The sequence below is a fragment of the Ziziphus jujuba genome, chromosome 3 (genome assembly GCF_031755915.1).
Source record: "Ziziphus jujuba cultivar Dongzao chromosome 3, ASM3175591v1".
Lineage (NCBI taxonomy): Eukaryota > Viridiplantae > Streptophyta > Magnoliopsida > Rosales > Rhamnaceae > Ziziphus > Ziziphus jujuba.
The window spans coordinates 15305688-15323902 of NC_083381.1; the positions used below are offsets into that span (position 1 = coordinate 15305688).

An 18215-nucleotide genomic window follows, 5' to 3' on the forward strand; every position below is an offset into this window, starting at 1 on the left:
TTATGCAAGAAATTAATTTGAATATTAAATGCTCAATTTGTCAAAATTTAAATTAAAGGTTTCAAAGATGATCTAATATATATATATTTTTTTGATAGAAGAGATTAAATAATTTAACATATGCTACAATTTAGAGGAAAAATTGTTCCAAATATATATATATATATATATATATATTTACACAAGAATTTTTCAATGCAGATGTTTGCATTTTATTAAAATATGGACGTTATCTCATATTCTTTTTAAACAAATTGTCTTTTAAAATATTATTATTGATAATGATTTTTTCAAAAATCGTTTTCAAAAGCATATCCACATTTTATTAAAATGTTTACGTCCAATCAGAATATATAGAGTTGCCATAAAACGCATCTATTCCCTTTGATAGTGTGGGCATCTAACTAAGCAACATATTAAAAAAAATCTTCGCCAAGCAATGTTGTTGCCTAATGTTAGGCACTTATACTGTATGGAAAGGCACAAATCCATTTTATAATAAAATTATATATATATATATATATATATATATATATAAATTCAAATAAAATTCTTAATATGAGGATCATATGAGATTTAATTCATTTTGAGGACTATATGAGATCTAATTTAATTTTTAATTCTTAAATCGCATCAAAGGTTAACATTTAAAAATTTTCATAATTTTACTTCTAGTTTTTAAAATTTTTTTCCATTTCTATTCATTAATAAGAATAGTTTCATAAACTTGCTTTGTAGTTATAAATTTTTGTATGTTTTCCCATATTTTAATTTTTGGTTCAAACTTCCATATTTCACTTAGTTTTGCTACATTATTTCTCATTTTCTGTTAGCAGAAAATCTTAAATTGAATTTAAAAGCTATGAACAAAATAATAAAATAACACAAGTAATACAATCTATAATTTCAATTTAATCATTATAAATTCTAATTATTTTTATTTGTTTTATTGATAATAGAAATGACAATAGGGTTGGGTTGGATCTCTGGAAGATCCAACCTAACCTGATTGAGGCGGGTATGTATTACTCCAATTGGGACTTTTAGGTTGGATAGGATGAGGTTGACAATTTGATCCTCACTTGGGGACCATGTAGATTTGGGTTCACCCGATATATATCGATTTTTAGGTGAGAATGCAATAAATTTGGGATTTTTTCCAAAAATAGCCATTGTATAAATGTAAACTTGAAAAATAGCAAAAAAAATTTTTTTTTTAAAAACTAACCCACTTTTAGCCAATTTGGACCAGAATACCCTTCATAAAGATTTTTTTCTTTTCTTTCTTTTCTCTGTCAAAATGCATGTGTTTTTTTTTCTTTCTTTTTTTTGGTTGTTTTTGGTTTTCTTTCTACTTTCCCTCTCGATAGCTAGGGATTCTTTCTACTTTCCCTTTCAAACACCTTCTTTGCACTCTCCACACCACTGATATCGCCTTCTCTATTTGCACATATTTCCTCCATTTTTGAACACCGCATCTGCAAAACAAACTGTAAAGAAGCAGCCAAATACGAGGTCACGAAACCATCTGTTTTCACCTTCTGCCCAATTCAGGTCTCGAATCGCATTTCTTCGACAGATCTCGGCTCTTGGAGTCAGGTTTCCTTCTCTTCTCTTCCTCCTCTTCTCTCCATTTACACCCTTGCTCTCTCTCTCTCTCTCTCTCTCTCTCTCTTTTATTTTCTTCAACCTCTGGAAAACCTAGCTTACAGTTTCTTCTCAAATAGCAAGGGGTTTGAATTATCTACATGAGAATTATAAACTGAAGATGGCACATAGGGGTATTAAAACTGCTAATATCCTTGTTGATGATGCTCTAAACGCTAAGATATCAGACTTTGGGAATCCTATCCTTTATGCAGAGGATGGACAGGACAATGAATTTAAGGTCATCAAAGTAGAAGCAACACGGTGAGTAAACAAAAAACCAGTACCCCCTTTGAACTTAATTTGTACTAATTTGTAAATGAAATGGCTATTTAATTTTATACATATAATCAAATTATAAGGGAAAGAACAAGTACTATAATAACCAGTATTTCTGGATCGATACAGTGGATACATCATAAATGGCTCTCGAGTACCCAATGTATGGAAAGATATTGCAAACATATATGTCGATGGTTATGGTGTTGTTGTACTTGAAATTGTTAGTGTGAAGAAAAATGCAGAAAATAAATTCAACCAGAAGCAGCGTGAGTTTCTAGCAGAGGAGGTAAGCAAGTAGAGAAGCATGGCTGCAAACTTATTAAACTTCAATATTATGTGTTAATTAACTTAATTTGTTTAAATATATATTGCAGGCTTGTCTTGCAGAATCAAAACACAAGTTGCTGGAATTAGTGGATAATTGACCATCTTAACGTTAGTGATGAAGTGCAACAATATATCCACCGCTGTCAGACCCACAACGTCTGATGTTGTAAGTTCTCTCATTGGTATGAAAACCATTAACAAAATCTCTATGCTTTCCTCCATGTATAAGATCTCCCAGAATCTTTGCAAAAACTATTTCAAATCTCTTCTTCATGACGATGAACAACCACCACCTTTTTGTTTTCTTGAACTATGCATAATGTTCGAATATTTCTAGAATGTATAGCATAGAAACATTCTGTTTATGAATAATGCAGACAATCTTTTAGATGCATCCACTTCTTTCTGTCTATGTGAATGCCTACACAAATATGCAAGTGCATGTTTTATTTTTATTTTTATTTTTATTTTATTTTTCATGTTGTTTTGAAGTTGATCCAAATTTCCTATGGTTGCTTTGCTTTGTCTCTATTCAAGAATAAATAATGCGAAATTTTTTGCCAGGCTGTTAGAGAATAGTTAGTACAACTGATGTTTGAAACATTTAACATATCGGGCTTCTGTGCTTCAGAGCAAGCAGTATTGTCACTCTATGCAGTAGGACAAATCTCAAGATGCACTGTTGATATTGGCCATGGAAAGATAGGTATATTTTCTATTTTTGAGCTTATGAGAATCGATTACTAATCAATTCTGGATTTAATGAATGTTTTTATAAGCTATTTTTATAATTGTTTTATTTTTCATTGTAGAGCAAGTCTTATGTTCAACTTATCCTGTCTAGCATATAATGGCTGAGATTAGAATATCAGTATTGATGGATATGTTAATGGTCCAATAACTGGATACATGTGCGGTTATAATTGTTTAGATGCTCAATATACAATGTATTTTTTATTTTATTTTTAAATTCTACAACAAAGAATTTTTTTACATTTCTTAGTAATCACTGTCCCATTATAACAAGTGAAAAGTCATAAGCAGAATACTTTATACAGCATTAGGTCATTAATATGTGAAACTCATGACTAACAACTATAAAACTAGTGGCTTTGCTTTAAATGTTAATTTTTCTATTTTATGTCTTTCTATAAAAATTAATAAATGAATGGTGAAAATGTTGCAAGTACTAGAGTACAGAATCTGAAATGATTGCATGTCACACTCACATTATATTCTGCCTATTTTTGACACTTTTTTTAATATATATTTGTTGGTTTTTATACTCTGCACAATTAAGCATATTTAGTGGTTTTATACTTTGCACACTTCAGTGAAAGCTAGGATGATGGGGCTCATTTGATAATTTGGCCTTCAAGAAACTTCATAAATAGTAATTGACCACTCTATTGCTAATTTGTGCAAGTCTACATATTCATAGTTTGACTGATCTTGGAAGGAAACTAACCTTTGTCCTTGGTGAGGTGTGGCATGTGCCTCATAGAATTTGTGCATGAATATAGTTTCTTTCATATTTCTTTTCCTGTAATTATGGAAAAAATAATTAATGCCTATGAGAAATGGCAAAGTGAAAATTACATAAGAGGGGAAGAAGAGTGGAATATAGATAAAAGAATAAGGTTGAACTACCAATTAAAATTCCAACACCAAAATAATAAATTGATGCTGTCATAACAAGTATTGTGTGTCTCGTAGTCAAGTGGTAGGTGGCTCTAGATTCCTCTTAAATTTAGTTTGGGGTGTATGTTTAAAGAAAGGTTAAAGCTGTTTCTATGTTTTAAGTTTGTAATTTTTATTTCGTCGGTATTGTTAGGAAGGATATCACAAAATTCTCAAAAATTGTATCATTTACTTTCTTTACGTAAGGGACATTTTTTTTTTTTTGGGTATATATGCAATATGCTTTAAGGCATTAGGTGTATTCTTAATTAAAGGAGTGGAAGTTGTGTTTGTTTAAAAGAATGATAAGGTCATTTCTCCATGTTTGGGCCTTGTCCTGTTTCATTGGACCTAAAGGTGTGTCTACTTAAATGTTGAAAATAATTTCAAAGCTATATTTGGGTTGGCTACTTGTCATGCAAACAATAATTCATAAACTTCTTTTGTTTTCTTTCTCTTATTTGTAATTTCTGATGCTTGTGGTGGAAAATTTTCTCCTTTTAAAATCAAACAATTTTGACAGTCAACTCTTAATGCAGTTTTAAAACTTTAAAGCTCTATAATCATCTTGCATTATTAATGAACATAGTGAGGAGTTTCAACAAATTGGTTATGCTCATAGTCATTTCTTTTCATCCAATATCATTAAGGAGGTTAACATAGTCGTGGGAGATGTTTTTGCTTACTTTTCTATAAATGAATCTAGACATTGGCTTATCTTATCCTACAAGTTGAGACACCAAATTAATATATCTAATGAGGATTATTCTCTTATAATGTGCTTGACTTTTTACTGGCTAAAGAAGAAAACAGATATTGGTTGTGCTGAAATTCCCTCTCATTCATATCCTTATTTCATTTGACTGCAGAAAAGAAGATGGGGTAGCTGCTGGAGTCTCGGATCATGGAAAATGGGAGGATCAGTGCTACTGAAAGCATCGATCCATCACTCTTGGGTCAATAAAGGAATTCAATTTTGACAGCACAAAGTCAGAATTTTCAGATAACCCTACCAATGGCTCAGAGTGGTGGGCTAATGAAAAAGTAGCTGGAAAGGAATCTAAGCCTGGCAACGGTTGGACTTTCTTTCCCATTTTGCAGCCAGGAGTCAGCTAACGTAGAAAATATTTCATCATAGCTTCCCCTCTGTGAAAGGACTTTGAAATCAATTGGATTTGCAACTGTAAAGCAGCTAACCCATCTGTTGTAAATCTGGAGTTATACAATTTTGAAGATACGCCTACAGCTTGGCAAAACTTTGGATCAAATTGTTGTTGGATGAATGGATGGATTGCAGAGATGAAAGAACTGCTTATGAATGTGTTAGGAGCAGAAACAAGATGCAGAGAGGAGATAATTTTCTAGGAATTAGTGTGAGTACTGATAGAGCATTCTTTGTAATATTTCTTGATGTTATACAAAGGGATAGCATTCGCTTATAGGGGGTTTTGTTGTGGACTACTTTTTCTTGTAATGTGTAACAATAAAAAAATGAAGAAGCTCATATTTCCACATTTTTTAAGAGACCTCTAAATCATTTGGTGATCTATCTTGTTCTGTGATCTAGAATCTTGCTTTTCTTGGTCTCGTAGATTTGGTGATGCTTTATTCCATACCCGGAAAAAACCCTTCATCTGGGAAGCATTTTAGAGCTAATAGCGTTAAAATGGTGTTAAACTGCGTTCAAAAGCAAATTAAGTATTTATAATTTTGCTATTAGATCATTAAATTTGTTGAAGTATCTTTGATTTATAATGCTTTTCATTATTGGGGAGCTTCATAAAAGACTAAAAGGAAAATAGCACTATGGTAATGCTATTGAAATATTTCTCCAAATAAAGGCCATAAGTTAATAAAATAGTGAAGCTAAATTGAGATAAATCAAATCCATGACATGTAGGGCTGCTAGAATTGAGATGGTACTGCAAATATCTAACAAAACTGACACAGGGACCATGTTTTCCTCCAGGCGGAAAATGTTTTCCTCCTGGAGGAAATTTTTTCCGCCAGGCGAATTTCCTCCAGGAGGAAAACATTTTCCTCCTGGAGGAAATTTTTTCCTCCAGGCGGAAAACCTTTTCCTCCTGGAGGAAATGTTTTCCTCCAGGCGGAAAATTTTTTCCTCCAGGCGGAAAAATTGTCCTTCAGGCTTTTCTCGTGTCGGAAAAAACGTTTCCTCCATCTGTTATGTTTTGTTGTATTTGATTTGCAGATAAATGGATTCAGATTACCAACGAAGGTTTTGGGACTCGGAGATATCGAGGGCAAAGGTTAATTGTAGATCGAACTTCTGGAAAGCCGTGTCGGATATTAAGTTCAAACTGACTCCAGCCCAAATAAAGAAGTTTGAGGATAGCTGTTTTGGCCACTTTTTGAAGGCCAACGAGATACAATTTAGTGGCCACATCGTCAACAGCATGCTGTATAGGCAATGTGTTTGCGACGACAAGGACTCTATGGTATTCAATTTTGGAGGGTGTGGTGCTAGATTTACACAGAGGGACTTCACCATAATTACAGGTCTACGGTTTGGTTACGAACCCAATAGGCAGGTTAACATCTCTACTCGTATTAGTGACACGTATTTTGGCGGAAAGCGAAAGGTCACTAATTCGGAGATAACCGAAGCTTTCCTGACTGCACAGTGTCAAGACAATGATGAAGCCGACGATGATAGATTGAAGTTGGCTTTATTATATTTCCTAGAGACGGTTCTTCTAGGCAAAGAAAGCATGGCCACCGCACCTTATTATCACTTGGAGATGGTGGACGATTTAGAGTACTTCAATAACTATCCATGGGGTACTTTATCGTATACTACCACCATTAGATCCTTTGGCTTTCATGGTAAGTTTGTTACACTATTATTTAAAGTTTGTTACACTTGTATGTATGGTGTATATTTCGTTACTTATTGATTACTAATTAATTGTTTGACAGATTTGGGGTTTTGAGACAATTCCTTCATTGGGTCAAGCATTCGGAAAGAAGTTGCCGGACATGGCATTTGTATGAATATTAGTATTACTTGCTAATCACTTGATTATAATCCCTTTTGTCTTTTGCAGTATCCCGTTCATGGCTTAATGAATGTGACTGAAGTTGAGCATGCATATATCGGCATATTATGAAGTCTGGTTGGGCATCAAAGGTTGATATGGATATTTTGACTGCGGGTAAAGACTTTTTCCAGTTGCTTATAAACAGTGAGAAGTGGCTGAATCACGATATAAGTATCAAGATTTTTATTTTATAATTTGATAAATTCCATAGATAGTTGTTCAACTGCATGGATGTAATTTAAAATTAACTCGTCTTTCAATGCAGCATATGGAAGTCCTGCCTTACCTATTTCGTGTACGTGCCAATCAATTTTCTGATATTTTTTATCCTAGTTTTGAGGTGCTAGATGGAGGATTTTGGGTAAGTAACGGCCATGTGTCCTATATGTGGCTATTGTGATTTTAGATAACTAATAAATTATTTTGTTGTAGGTATACATTGAGCAATGTCATGGAAAGTTCATTGACAATCCATCTAAGTTCCAATTCTCATACGCAATGCAAGAATATGTGCTGGGGATTCGAATGAAGGAGTTCAAGCCATGGAAATACGTAAATCATGTAATATATACATGTCCAAATTGTGTAATGTTAACTATTCATTTATTCATGTGCCTTCCTTTATTTATTGTGCTAACTGAAATTCTGTAATGTATTGACAGTTGTTGATTCCACTAAACAAGCGCAACATACATTGGGTGGTAGGGCACGTGGACTTAAAAGAGCGTCGCATGACTGTATATGATTCAGATAAGGCTGGTAACCGATACAAGGGACAAATTTATTTCCAGAAATTATGCATAATGTTACCATATTTACTGCGGTCTGCATCCTTTTACGAGCAGCGGCCGGATCTTGTAGACTCCGTTGACGAGTTTACATGTGAATTGGCACAAAATACCCCTCAGCAAAGTAACGGGTAAAACCTCTTAATATTCCCAATCACCACTATCAGTTTTACCATTTCAATATTCCCAATCACCACTATCATTTTGTACCAATGTTCCATTGTATAAAACAGCAATTACAATGTCATCATCTTCCATTTGACTACAAAATTAAATGAATAACGTTAAACTAAATCAATAAATATATAAAATTTTGAATAATATTAAACAAACATATTAACTGTATTAAAAAAGTTGATTCTGTTTTTTTTTTTAGGCCAAATATAGCTTTTTACTACTGGCGAAAAACTGGCGGAAAATTGGTGGAAAACTGGTGGAAAAATGGCGGAAAACTGGCGGAAAACTGGCGGAAAATTGGCGGAAAATTGGCGGAAATTTGCGAAAACTGACAAACTGGAGGAAACTGTTTTTCACGATTTTTCAGTTTTACACAAAATTTCTTCCATTTTCAAACCATATGCCACCTAAAGTATCTTTAAAATCACATAGAACATCTCATAAATCAATTTCTTGCATACCCATATCAAATAAAAAGCTTAAAAAACCCTAAACTAATAAAACTTACAAGAAAAAATAGAAAGAGAAAAAACAAAAAAAATACATATTTCCTTACTTTCATCTAATAAGAAAAAAGATAAAATTTTTACCTGATTTTAGTTTGAGATATGAGAAAATACAAAAAAATGAGAGTGAGAGGCGATGAGATGCAAAGAGTTTAGAGAGACCCCACGAACAGTTTTGTATAAACCCCACCCCCACGAACGAACGGCTGTGTAGAAGAAAGGAAAGCTTTTGTGTAATTTTCAATTTTATCAAGGGTATTTTTGTCCCAAGGTGACTAGTTTTTAAAAAAAAAAAAAATTTTGCTATTTGTCTAAAATGGAGTTGTAAGGTGGCTATTTATGGAAAAAACCCATAAATTTGTCATGTCGGGCTTGGGTGGGGTAAAATCTAGTTGCCAAAAAAACTTGGGTCGGGTTATGATTGGGGCAAGGTATTATCAAGTCAACTCCAACCGGGGAAATCCGCCCATTTGTCATTCCTAATTAATAGGACTAAATTTTATTGCTTAGATATATATTATCTTTCCACTCGTAAAATGGCAAAATTTTGTTTTTCATGCTACTTAAAAGAAGGAAAAAAAAATTGCAAAGAAATTGAAATTGAAAGAAAGTTTCAACAAAAAATGAAAGTACAATAGCAAAGGCGAAAAATTTTAAACTATGAAAATAGGTTGTGAAATCATCCCCTTTTTTAATTTTTTAAAGGGAAGGCTATAAAAAGTAGTTCTTATGAACATACAATAGCAATGTTCACAAAATTTTAGACTGCAAAACTAGTTCGTGAAATCATCCCCTTTTTTTTTTTAAATGGAGAGTTAAAAAGAAGTTTTTTTTTTTGGTTTTTTTTAAATGAAAAAAAAAGACATAGAAAGAAAATAAAAAATAAGAAAAAACTTGACCGGATGACCTAAAATTGAGAAAAACATTTAAAATTAGAAAAAAAAAGTGCTAGCTTAGCTTTAATGCGTTTTGTATTTCATAAAAAAGATAAAAGATTTTTTTTTTTTTAAAGGACGCAAAAAAAAAAAAAAGATTTAATGGTTGTAAATCAAAATAGTAAAGCATATGCAACCGATGATAAGAGAAATTCTATTGGTAGTTAAAAAAAAAAAAAAAATTCTAAATATTTAAATATTTCATAAACCCATTCATTTTTTTTTTTTTTTTTTTTTTTTACTAAGAAGGTATTTCTCTTCAAAGTCATGTAACCAACAAACATAAAATTTTGTGATCGAAGAAAGCCAGCTAGCCATAGCCTTACCAGCAGAGAGAGCATGTAGAGGTTTTCCTTTGGAATCCCTTGCATGAAGATGTAACCTTGTGGTGTAATTATTGTGCATCTCGTAGAAATCCGAAACCGCCATGGAAATACAACTGTAAAGAATCTTCCCCTCCTTTGATCCCATATCCAGAATCACCCCCACATGGACCTCATCCTCATGACTAATTATATTACTCAAATCATCAGCAACACAATGACCAAAAAGGCCGAAAGCAGTTAAAAGAAAGAAAATGGCACTATTTTGCAAGCTTCTAGTCTCCATATCTGAGGGCGCTTAATTTTCTACATTCAGTTATAAATATATATCTATATATATATATAATAGTAGTTATGCTAGCTTTGTCTAAAAAATTAATAAAATAACATTAGTCTAAGAAAGCTGTGCTGATTTTCCAGGAAAGCAGCAGTTCAGAGTTGAGAAATTAATTTCTTTCTCTGATAATGACTGTCTAGCGAGTCAATTAATGGGATTGTTAAGTTTTTATGGCAGCGGTGTAGCGCCACCAGGTAATGGCTCAATTGCATAATCCTCCAAGAGATTGTGGTCATATATTTATACTCCAATTATTGAAATGTTTACTACTGATTGATTGAATTGGATTGAATATTTTATATGTAATTTAATAAGTTTTAAATTAGATCCAATTTGATTAAATCAGATTTAAAATAGTTCACTTCCATTCAATTTAATATAGTCTCAACCATTAAAGCGATTGAAAAGCTAAGAAAGGAAATTTTAATGGTAAACTTATTAAACCTAATCCAATAAAAGCCTGATTGTATATTTTCTAATAAAAGAATCTATGACTTTGTTAAATTAGAAATTCTTATGTAGCAAGTACTAAATGTGATCATATCTCACTTTTAAAGTTTTTAAATTTAAGTCCAAATAACAATTGATAATATAACCAGCTACTAAATATTTGTCCATAATCCTAGATTTAATTGAATGGTCAATACCCTCACAAATAAGAGTAATTTAGTTGAAAGTATTGTTATTTTTAAAAAATAAAATTAGTAGTTCTTATGAATAAAAAAGAATGGAATATGATAATTATTCCTAATCTTTAACTTGATTGTTAAAAAAAAAAAAAAAAAAAAAAAAACCCCAAACTGAAGCGTGTTTTTTTATTCTTTTACTTTAAGGAATTTGAAGTTTCTAAAAAGAATCACAATTGCTTATTTTGAAGAATTAAGAATCTATAAAAAAAAATAACTTCAAATCTACAAATTCAATCAAATATAAAAATTGTTCAATTATCACCATGGTAAGAACACGTATTCTACTCAATCATTTAGTCAACAAATCAAACGCGTGCTAATTATTGATGTGGCAGGTGTTCATTCGCGGTACAGACAAAGCGTTTTCACGGTTTTCGAGTTTCCATTGAATAATTTTTTTAATAAAAACGATTAGTTCCATCTTCAACAAAAATAAAATCCCAAACACTAGCAACCTCTGTCACCTTCTTCGACGTTCACCCAAACGACCTTACCACCATCTTCAAAACTCCCTTAATTCCTCTCCATATAAACAAATTGCTGGAAGCACAAAGTTTGCTTTTTCTCTCTTATAATTTATCCTTCTTGCACTGTCTTCTTTGGTCTCTCCCCTCTACTTTGAAATCTAATAAAAGCTAACACATCTTGTGTTTTGTCTCGCTTCCCACCCCACAAAAAAAAAAAAAAAAAAAAAAAAAAAAAAAAAAAAAAAAACACACACACACACACATACACGTCATCTGTTAAGTTAGTTTGATTTCTTTCTGATTACCCTGGCCCTCTCATCTTCAAATTAAAATTAGTTTCTACAATCGCTTTCTTTTTGAATAAAGAGCATTGGATTGACCCGAAGCTAAGGTCAGTTTGTTTTACCGACAAATACAAAATTATATCAAATAAAAAATCAAATATTTGATTGATTGAATAATTTGTGCATTGTCCTTTTTAATAAATAATATAAATAAATGTTAGGTAGAAACCAATAAGGATAATAGTTCAATTCTCTATTTCTCTGCACCATCTTTAGCATCTTGTCTTGTATCAACTAACATTAACGAGATCGTTCATGATTACACCATGTTTTTCTTTTTTTTTTTTTTTTTTGAATGAAAAAAAAAAAGTTTATAAAGGCTGTAGGTGCCAAATTTCGATTTTCCTCGACCCATTTAGTAAGGGATTTTTTTTCCCCTTTTATTTTTGGGAATCTTGTTAGGAATAGTCAACAACTAAAACCTAAGTAAAAGATACTCAAGAGAATTAGTCCAAGTAAAATGCTGTTTCAGCGAATTAGTCCAAGTAAAACTCTGTTTTATTTATGATTGCCTAATTTGTTTCTTGTCGTTTATTTACTTTTATTTCTATAAACTTGTAAAAATAAACCCGAAACACTTTTTTCTTTTTTCTTTTTTTTCCCTACAAAATCACCTGTAAACTCTTGTGAAATCTTCTAAGCTTGTTTGGGTTGTAGTGCTTCAGTAGTTCTTTGAAAACTATTTTTTTCATTTTCAAACTTAAGAAATCACTTTTTTTTTTTTTTTCTGTGAAATATTGTTCAAAATTCATGCATGAATCGCTAGTGTCACTGCCTTTCTAAATTATTAATTATTCAGGCCTAAAATACACTGTTCTTCAATTTCTTGTACTTAAATTCATTGGAAAAACATATTATTTTTGGGTGATCATTCGGGTCAAGATTGCCTTGTTGAGTTGCCTAATGTCTATGCTTTTGAAATCAGCCTTGTCTAAATATTTATCTTGGGATGGGGGATAACATTTTTCTTTTTTTGTTCCCTCCCTATGTTTTTTTTCTTGTTTTTGCTTATTAAGCCAAACACAACACAAACACACACACACACACTCACACATATGAGCTCTGATAACAAAATTTGTTGGCTGTAGTTTTAGTTACATATACGACTTACAAAATGGTTCAAGCAACCATAAAGTATGTGTGTGTGTGTATATATATATATATATAGCTATGCTTTCAGCAAAAGTAAGAACAAAGAAGTTATCAGCAAATAGCAGAACTCTCCTTTATTTGAATCTCAGCCATAAAGTTCTTTATGGCCATAGAAATAAAATGAACTAACCAAAAGTTATATTTTTTCAAAAACCATGTTAACAAAATATTAGGAAATGTTTTACCAACTCATTAAGTCAATCAAAATGAACACTATGTTTGGTTTTTCATGTACTAATATTGTTGTTTCATGAGCTGCATTTAAATTGTTTTATGTTGTCTGACATTTCAATGTCTTGGTGATAGGATTTTCTATTATTAGCTGTACAGTAACAATAAATTGCATGAGATGAAAGTAATTTTATTAGGTGAACCATGCTTAATTTTCTGAACTCCTTGAGGGTTATCTTTTAGCTGTTTTAACATATTTGAAAACAATATATTTCGGTTTTGTGTGTGTATTTATGTACGTGTATAAACATTTATGTCTATGTGGTTATGTATAGATATATGTTTACATTGCATGCGTATACATAATGTGTGGTTACGTAAGTATGTATGATTTATACTTTCGACTATTGATTATGCGTATCTTCTTAGATAGGTATTTTGAAAATATGTAACTTACTGATTTCCCACAGTATAGGTTATCTACACGTTTGAAAAGTCTTTGGAGTTGAATGCTTCTTTGAATGGCTCGCGGTTGTTCTGTATATTTTCGTTGGTTCCTAGGCTCTTTTATATTTTGTGAACGTTTTAAATGTTTTGATTTTAATGGGCTTTATGGCATTAATGGGTCTTAAATGAGTTTTATTGGTTTACCGTTTTTGGGTTTTGGAATAAGGAAAGAAAAAAAAAAAAAAAGAAGGAAAATAAGTGATTATTTTTTTTTTTTTATTTTGTGTGTGGATTTTTCAATTTTCCACTCTCCCTCACATGTGTTTTGAAATGATAAGGAAAAATTAGTTTTTGCATTTTCTTTGGTTAGTAAGTGTGGTAAAGATCAGGTACTCTAAAAGTTCGAGGAAAATCCAAATGGTTTTTTATCTGAGATTTTGAATCCTTTGTATCCTAGGAGACAACCATTGGGAAAACATCTGCACTGGTGGGACGGAAAATTGTCTTAAGAAAACTGTGATACCACACAGGCCCTGGACTAAATTCATCACAAAAGATCAAATACTAAGAAAATATAGGTTCTCTATTTATTTTATCAATTTCTTGTAATTTTATTTATATATTCATTCCACATATATATTCATATATTTTGTATAATTTTAGCAACAATCTTAAGAGAATTTTCCTTATATATGTATATATATACATGTGGATGGATTTTTAGATATTATGAATCTGTGTTTTCGTAAAGGAATAATTCCCGTGGCTTTAATTTTGTGGGTATATACCTTTTGTTTGCTGTATAAGTTTTATTCCCATTAAAAGTTTTATGCCCAGGATTTTATTTACTTAAATATGGTTTTATTTGTGAATTCTTTTTTTCTGTTTCAAAAAAAAAAAAAAATTGTTTAGGTTCTAACCCGAGTAGAGTGTGTGATGGGCTTGTTTATTTTATTTTTATTTTTATTTTATTAAATTGGTTACACAGCTAGATAAAATAGATTTGCCCATGATATGATCTCTTTGTTTTTATTGAGTATGGAAGCAAAATAATATTTTTTTATCTCGTGGGTCTTAGGATTCTTGGGTAATTATTTAATTCTTGTTTACAATCAAATTTTTTCTCAAAATTGAATTACCCATGAATTTCGAAACATTTTGGTATTTTTTGGTCGCTAGAATAGTGAAAATCGATGAAAATTGATGAACCGGGTTGGAAAAATCCGTTTACCAGTGAAACGGATCGAAAAAACCCGGCTGGAGGTTGAAGACGGGTCGAAATTTGGGTTCATAGGTCGGAAAATGGGTGTAGATAGGTTTCTGTGTCAGTGGGTTTGAATTTTAAATTCTGATGGACCTGGTCCAGTTCCAAAGCCCCTGTAGTTAGAATAGGTTACTGTTTAGCTCAAGACCAAGCCCAGTCCAAACCAAGGCCCAAGGAAATTCAGCCCGATTGGACACACCACATGTCGCTGAAAGAGAGTGCCACGTGACGAGACAAAACGACGACACATGGCGCATCGTGGTAAGTCCACGTGTCGTCATCCGCAGCTCCACTTGTCGGCTTCTAAGGGAGCCACGTGTCGAACTTTTTCTAGTACCATGTATCGCATAAGGGAAAGACCACGTGTCGGCCATCCGTGCACACATGTCGAGCAAAGAAAAAGGGACACATGTCGACCTGTTATAGGTGACACGTGTTACATCTTACGCAAGCCATGTGTCTTGCTAAGGATGATTCCACATGTAGACCTATGGCAGGTGAAATGTGGCGATCGAAGAGGGTGAAATGTGGCAATTGAAGAGGGTGAAATGTGGCGATCGAAGAGTGATATGAACAGTATAGGTGAACGGTGATTTTTATGGTGCATACAGTAATTTTTGTGGTGTAAACAGAAACCCTAAAAGTCACATTTTTGTGTATTTTCCTTTTGAAAATTGATTTAAATTAGTTTGTTGAGATAGAAAATAACAACTAATTGATTTTTGTTTTTGGTGATTATACGGAAATGGCTAGTGGAAATGTGCTTGCTGAATAAGTGTCTTCTCAGACTCCTGTTTTTCAAGTGCCTCCACCTGCACGTCATGCAGAAAAATCGAAGAAGTTCGATGGGGCTAATTTTAAGAGTTGGCAGCAGAAAATGCTGTTTTACTTTACTACATTAGGCCTTACAAGGTTTCTAACTAAGGACGCACCACCAAGTGATAATATGAGTGATAAGGAGACTCTGATGGTGGTGGATGTATGGAATAATTTCAATTATTTATGTCGAAATTATGTCCTGAATGGCCTATCCGATGCCCTGTATGGAGTGTACTGTGGCACGAAGTCGGCAAAAAAGCTATGGGAAACTTTAGATCGAAAGTACAAGACTAAGAATGCTGGGTCCGGAAAGTTTATGGTAGATCATTTCTTGGACTACATGATGGTGGATACCAAGCCATTGATGAGTCAAGTACATGAGCTACAAGTGCTCATCCAAGAACTTCTTACCAAAGGAATGTTCATTAATGAAGCCTTTCAAGTTACTGCAATAATTAAGAAGCTGCCTCCTAGTTTGGGAGACTTCAGAAATTATCTCAAGCACAATAGAAAGGAAATGGACATATAGGCTCTTATTGAAAAGCTTCGAATTTAAGATGATAATCGGAGGTCTGATAGAAGATCCATGAAGGCCGGAATGAAGGCAAATGTTGTGGAGCATGGAAGTAGCTCCAAGAACAAGAAGAAACCTGAAAAGAGTTCCAAGGTGGGGCCTAAAGGAGGCATCTCCAAGAAGGCTAAGTTCCAAGGGAAATGTTTCAATTATGACAAGATGGGTCACAGAGCGGCGGATTGTAGACTGCCGAAGAGAAAGAGGAACATAGAGACAACGATGATAAAGCACATCACAAGAGAGGTTGATGAGATTGACCTAAGCACTGTTGTCTTTGAGGTGAACTTAGTGGGTTCTAACACAAAAGAGTGGTGGATAGATACAGGAGCAACCTACCATGTGTGTGCAGATAGAAGCATGTTCACCTCCTTTGAACCAAAGGCAAATGGGGAGAAGTTGTTCATGGGGAACTTTACATATTCAGAAATCCAAGAGGTGGGCAAGCTTGTCCTAAAGATGACCTCGGGGAAGGATTTGACTCTGAATAATATACTATATGTTCCAGATATTCGTAAGAATTTGATGTATGGATCATTGTTAGCAAACATGGCTTTCGCTTAGTGTTTGAGTTAGACAAGGTTATCTTGTCTAAGTATGGGATGTTTGTAGGAAAAGGGCTATGTAGTCAATGGTATGTTCAAATTGAATGTAATGACTGTACTGCCAAAGAATATTAATAATAAAGCTAGTACTTCTTCTGTTTACTTGCTTGAGTCTTCCATTTTATGGCATGGTAGACTAGGTCATGTTAATTATAATTCTCTGCGGAGGTTAATTAACTTGAATCATATTCCCACGTTTGATATTGATACCAAAAATAAGTGTGAAACTTGTGTAAAGGTAAAATTAATGAGATTATCATATCAAACAATTGAAAGAAATAATGAACCTTTGGATTTAATACATAGTGATGTATGTGATTTAAAGTTTGCATTGACTAGAGGTGGTAATAAGTATTTTCTCACCTTTATTGATGATAGCACGAAATATTTTTATGTGTACTTGTTTAAGAGCAAGGATGAGGCTATAGAGAAATTTATTCTCTATAAAACAAAAGTTGAAAATCAGCTCACCCAAAAAATTAAAATAATCAGAAGTGATCATGGTGGAGAGTATGTGACTCCATTTGGAGAGTATTGTACTCAACATTGTATAATACATGAAGTTACTCCACCATACTCGCCGCAACCAAATGGTGTGGCTGAACGAAAAAATAGAACTTTAAAAGAAATGATAAATACAATGCTGATAAGTTCTGGAGTACCTCAGAACTTGTGGGGGGAAGTCATTTTGTCGGCGAACGACCTTTTAAATAAGGTGCCCCGAAAGAACCAAGTAAAGACACCCTATGAATTATGGAAAGGAAGATAACATTCCTATAATTACTTACGAGTGTGGGGACATCTAGCCAAAGTTGTGGTACCGACTCCAAAGAGAGTGAAGACAGATCCTAAAACTGTTGATTGCATCTTCATAGGATATGCACAAAATAGTAGTGGATATCGATTTCTCGTGTATAAGTCAAAAATTCCTGATATACACAAGAATACAATAATGGAATCAAAAAATGCATCATTTTTTGAACATATTTTTCCATATAAAGTGGAAGAAGGACCGAGTTCATCTAAACAAACTTATGATCCAATCGATGAAGATAATCATGGTAGTGATTAAGAACAGGAAACTGATATTGAGACTAAGGTTGAACTAAGACGTAGCAAAACAGTAAGAATGGAAAAATCTTACAGTCTGGATTTTCTTACATATATGCTTAAAAAGTGAACCTCAAAGCTTCTAAGAGGCTATAAATTCTCCTGAAGTGAAGGTTATTTAAAGAAGCTGTGAAAAGTGAGATAGATTCTATCTTGCAGAATCGCACTTGAGAGTTAGTAGATTTTCCTCCAGGTTGTAAACCATTAGGCTACAAATGGATTTTTAAAAGGAAGATAAAAATAGATAGAACTATCGATAAATATAAGGTAAGGCTTGTAATTAAAGGATACAAGCAACAAGAAGGTCTTGATTATTTTGACACTTATTCTCCAATGACGAGAATAAATTCCATAAAGATGGTACTAGCGATCGTTGCTTTGCGGGATCTAGAACTACATCAAATGGATGTGAAAACAACCTTTCTTAATAGAGATCTAGATGAAGAGATCTACATGGAGCAACTAGAGGGTTTCTCTACTCCAAGACAAGAAAAGAAAGTCTGTAGATTGGT

At 32.9% G+C, this 18215-nt stretch overlaps 1 protein-coding gene across 8 annotated transcripts; it reads left to right on the forward strand.

The window, feature by feature from the left end:
- The first annotated feature begins 1308 nt into the window (after window positions 1-1308).
- Window positions 1309-5483, forward strand: LOC107420608 (cysteine-rich receptor-like protein kinase 44). 8 transcript variants are annotated; one of them, XR_009638503.1, is made up of 6 exons: window positions 1310-1599; window positions 1728-1911; window positions 2056-2215; window positions 2304-2422; window positions 2821-2962; window positions 4806-5483. XR_009638503.1 is itself a non-coding variant. In XM_060816074.1 (3 exons), the coding sequence occupies exons 1-3, from the start codon at window positions 1769-1771 to the stop codon at window positions 2352-2354; spliced, it is 354 nt and encodes a 117-aa protein (XP_060672057.1). In that variant the 5' UTR covers window positions 1313-1768; the 3' UTR covers window positions 2355-2689. The 8 variants fall into 8 exon arrangements, 1 of the variants encoding a protein (XP_060672057.1); XR_009638505.1 differs by having other exon boundaries at window positions 1309-1911; window positions 2304-2438; window positions 2888-2962; XR_009638504.1 differs by having other exon boundaries at window positions 1309-1911; window positions 2888-2962.
- Window positions 5484-18215: the final 12732 nt, after the last annotated feature.

Coding starts and splice junctions, on each gene's coding strand:
- LOC107420608 (XM_060816074.1), top strand. CDS start 1,769: ATGGCACATAGGGGTATTAAAACTGCTAATATCCTTGTTGATGATGCT. Junction 1,912..2,055: donor ATCAAAGTAGAAGCAACACG/GTGAGTAAACAA, acceptor GGATCGATACAG/TGGATACATCATAAATGGCT. Junction 2,216..2,303: donor GTGAGTTTCTAGCAGAGGAG/GTAAGCAAGTAG, acceptor TATATATTGCAG/GCTTGTCTTGCAGAATCAAA.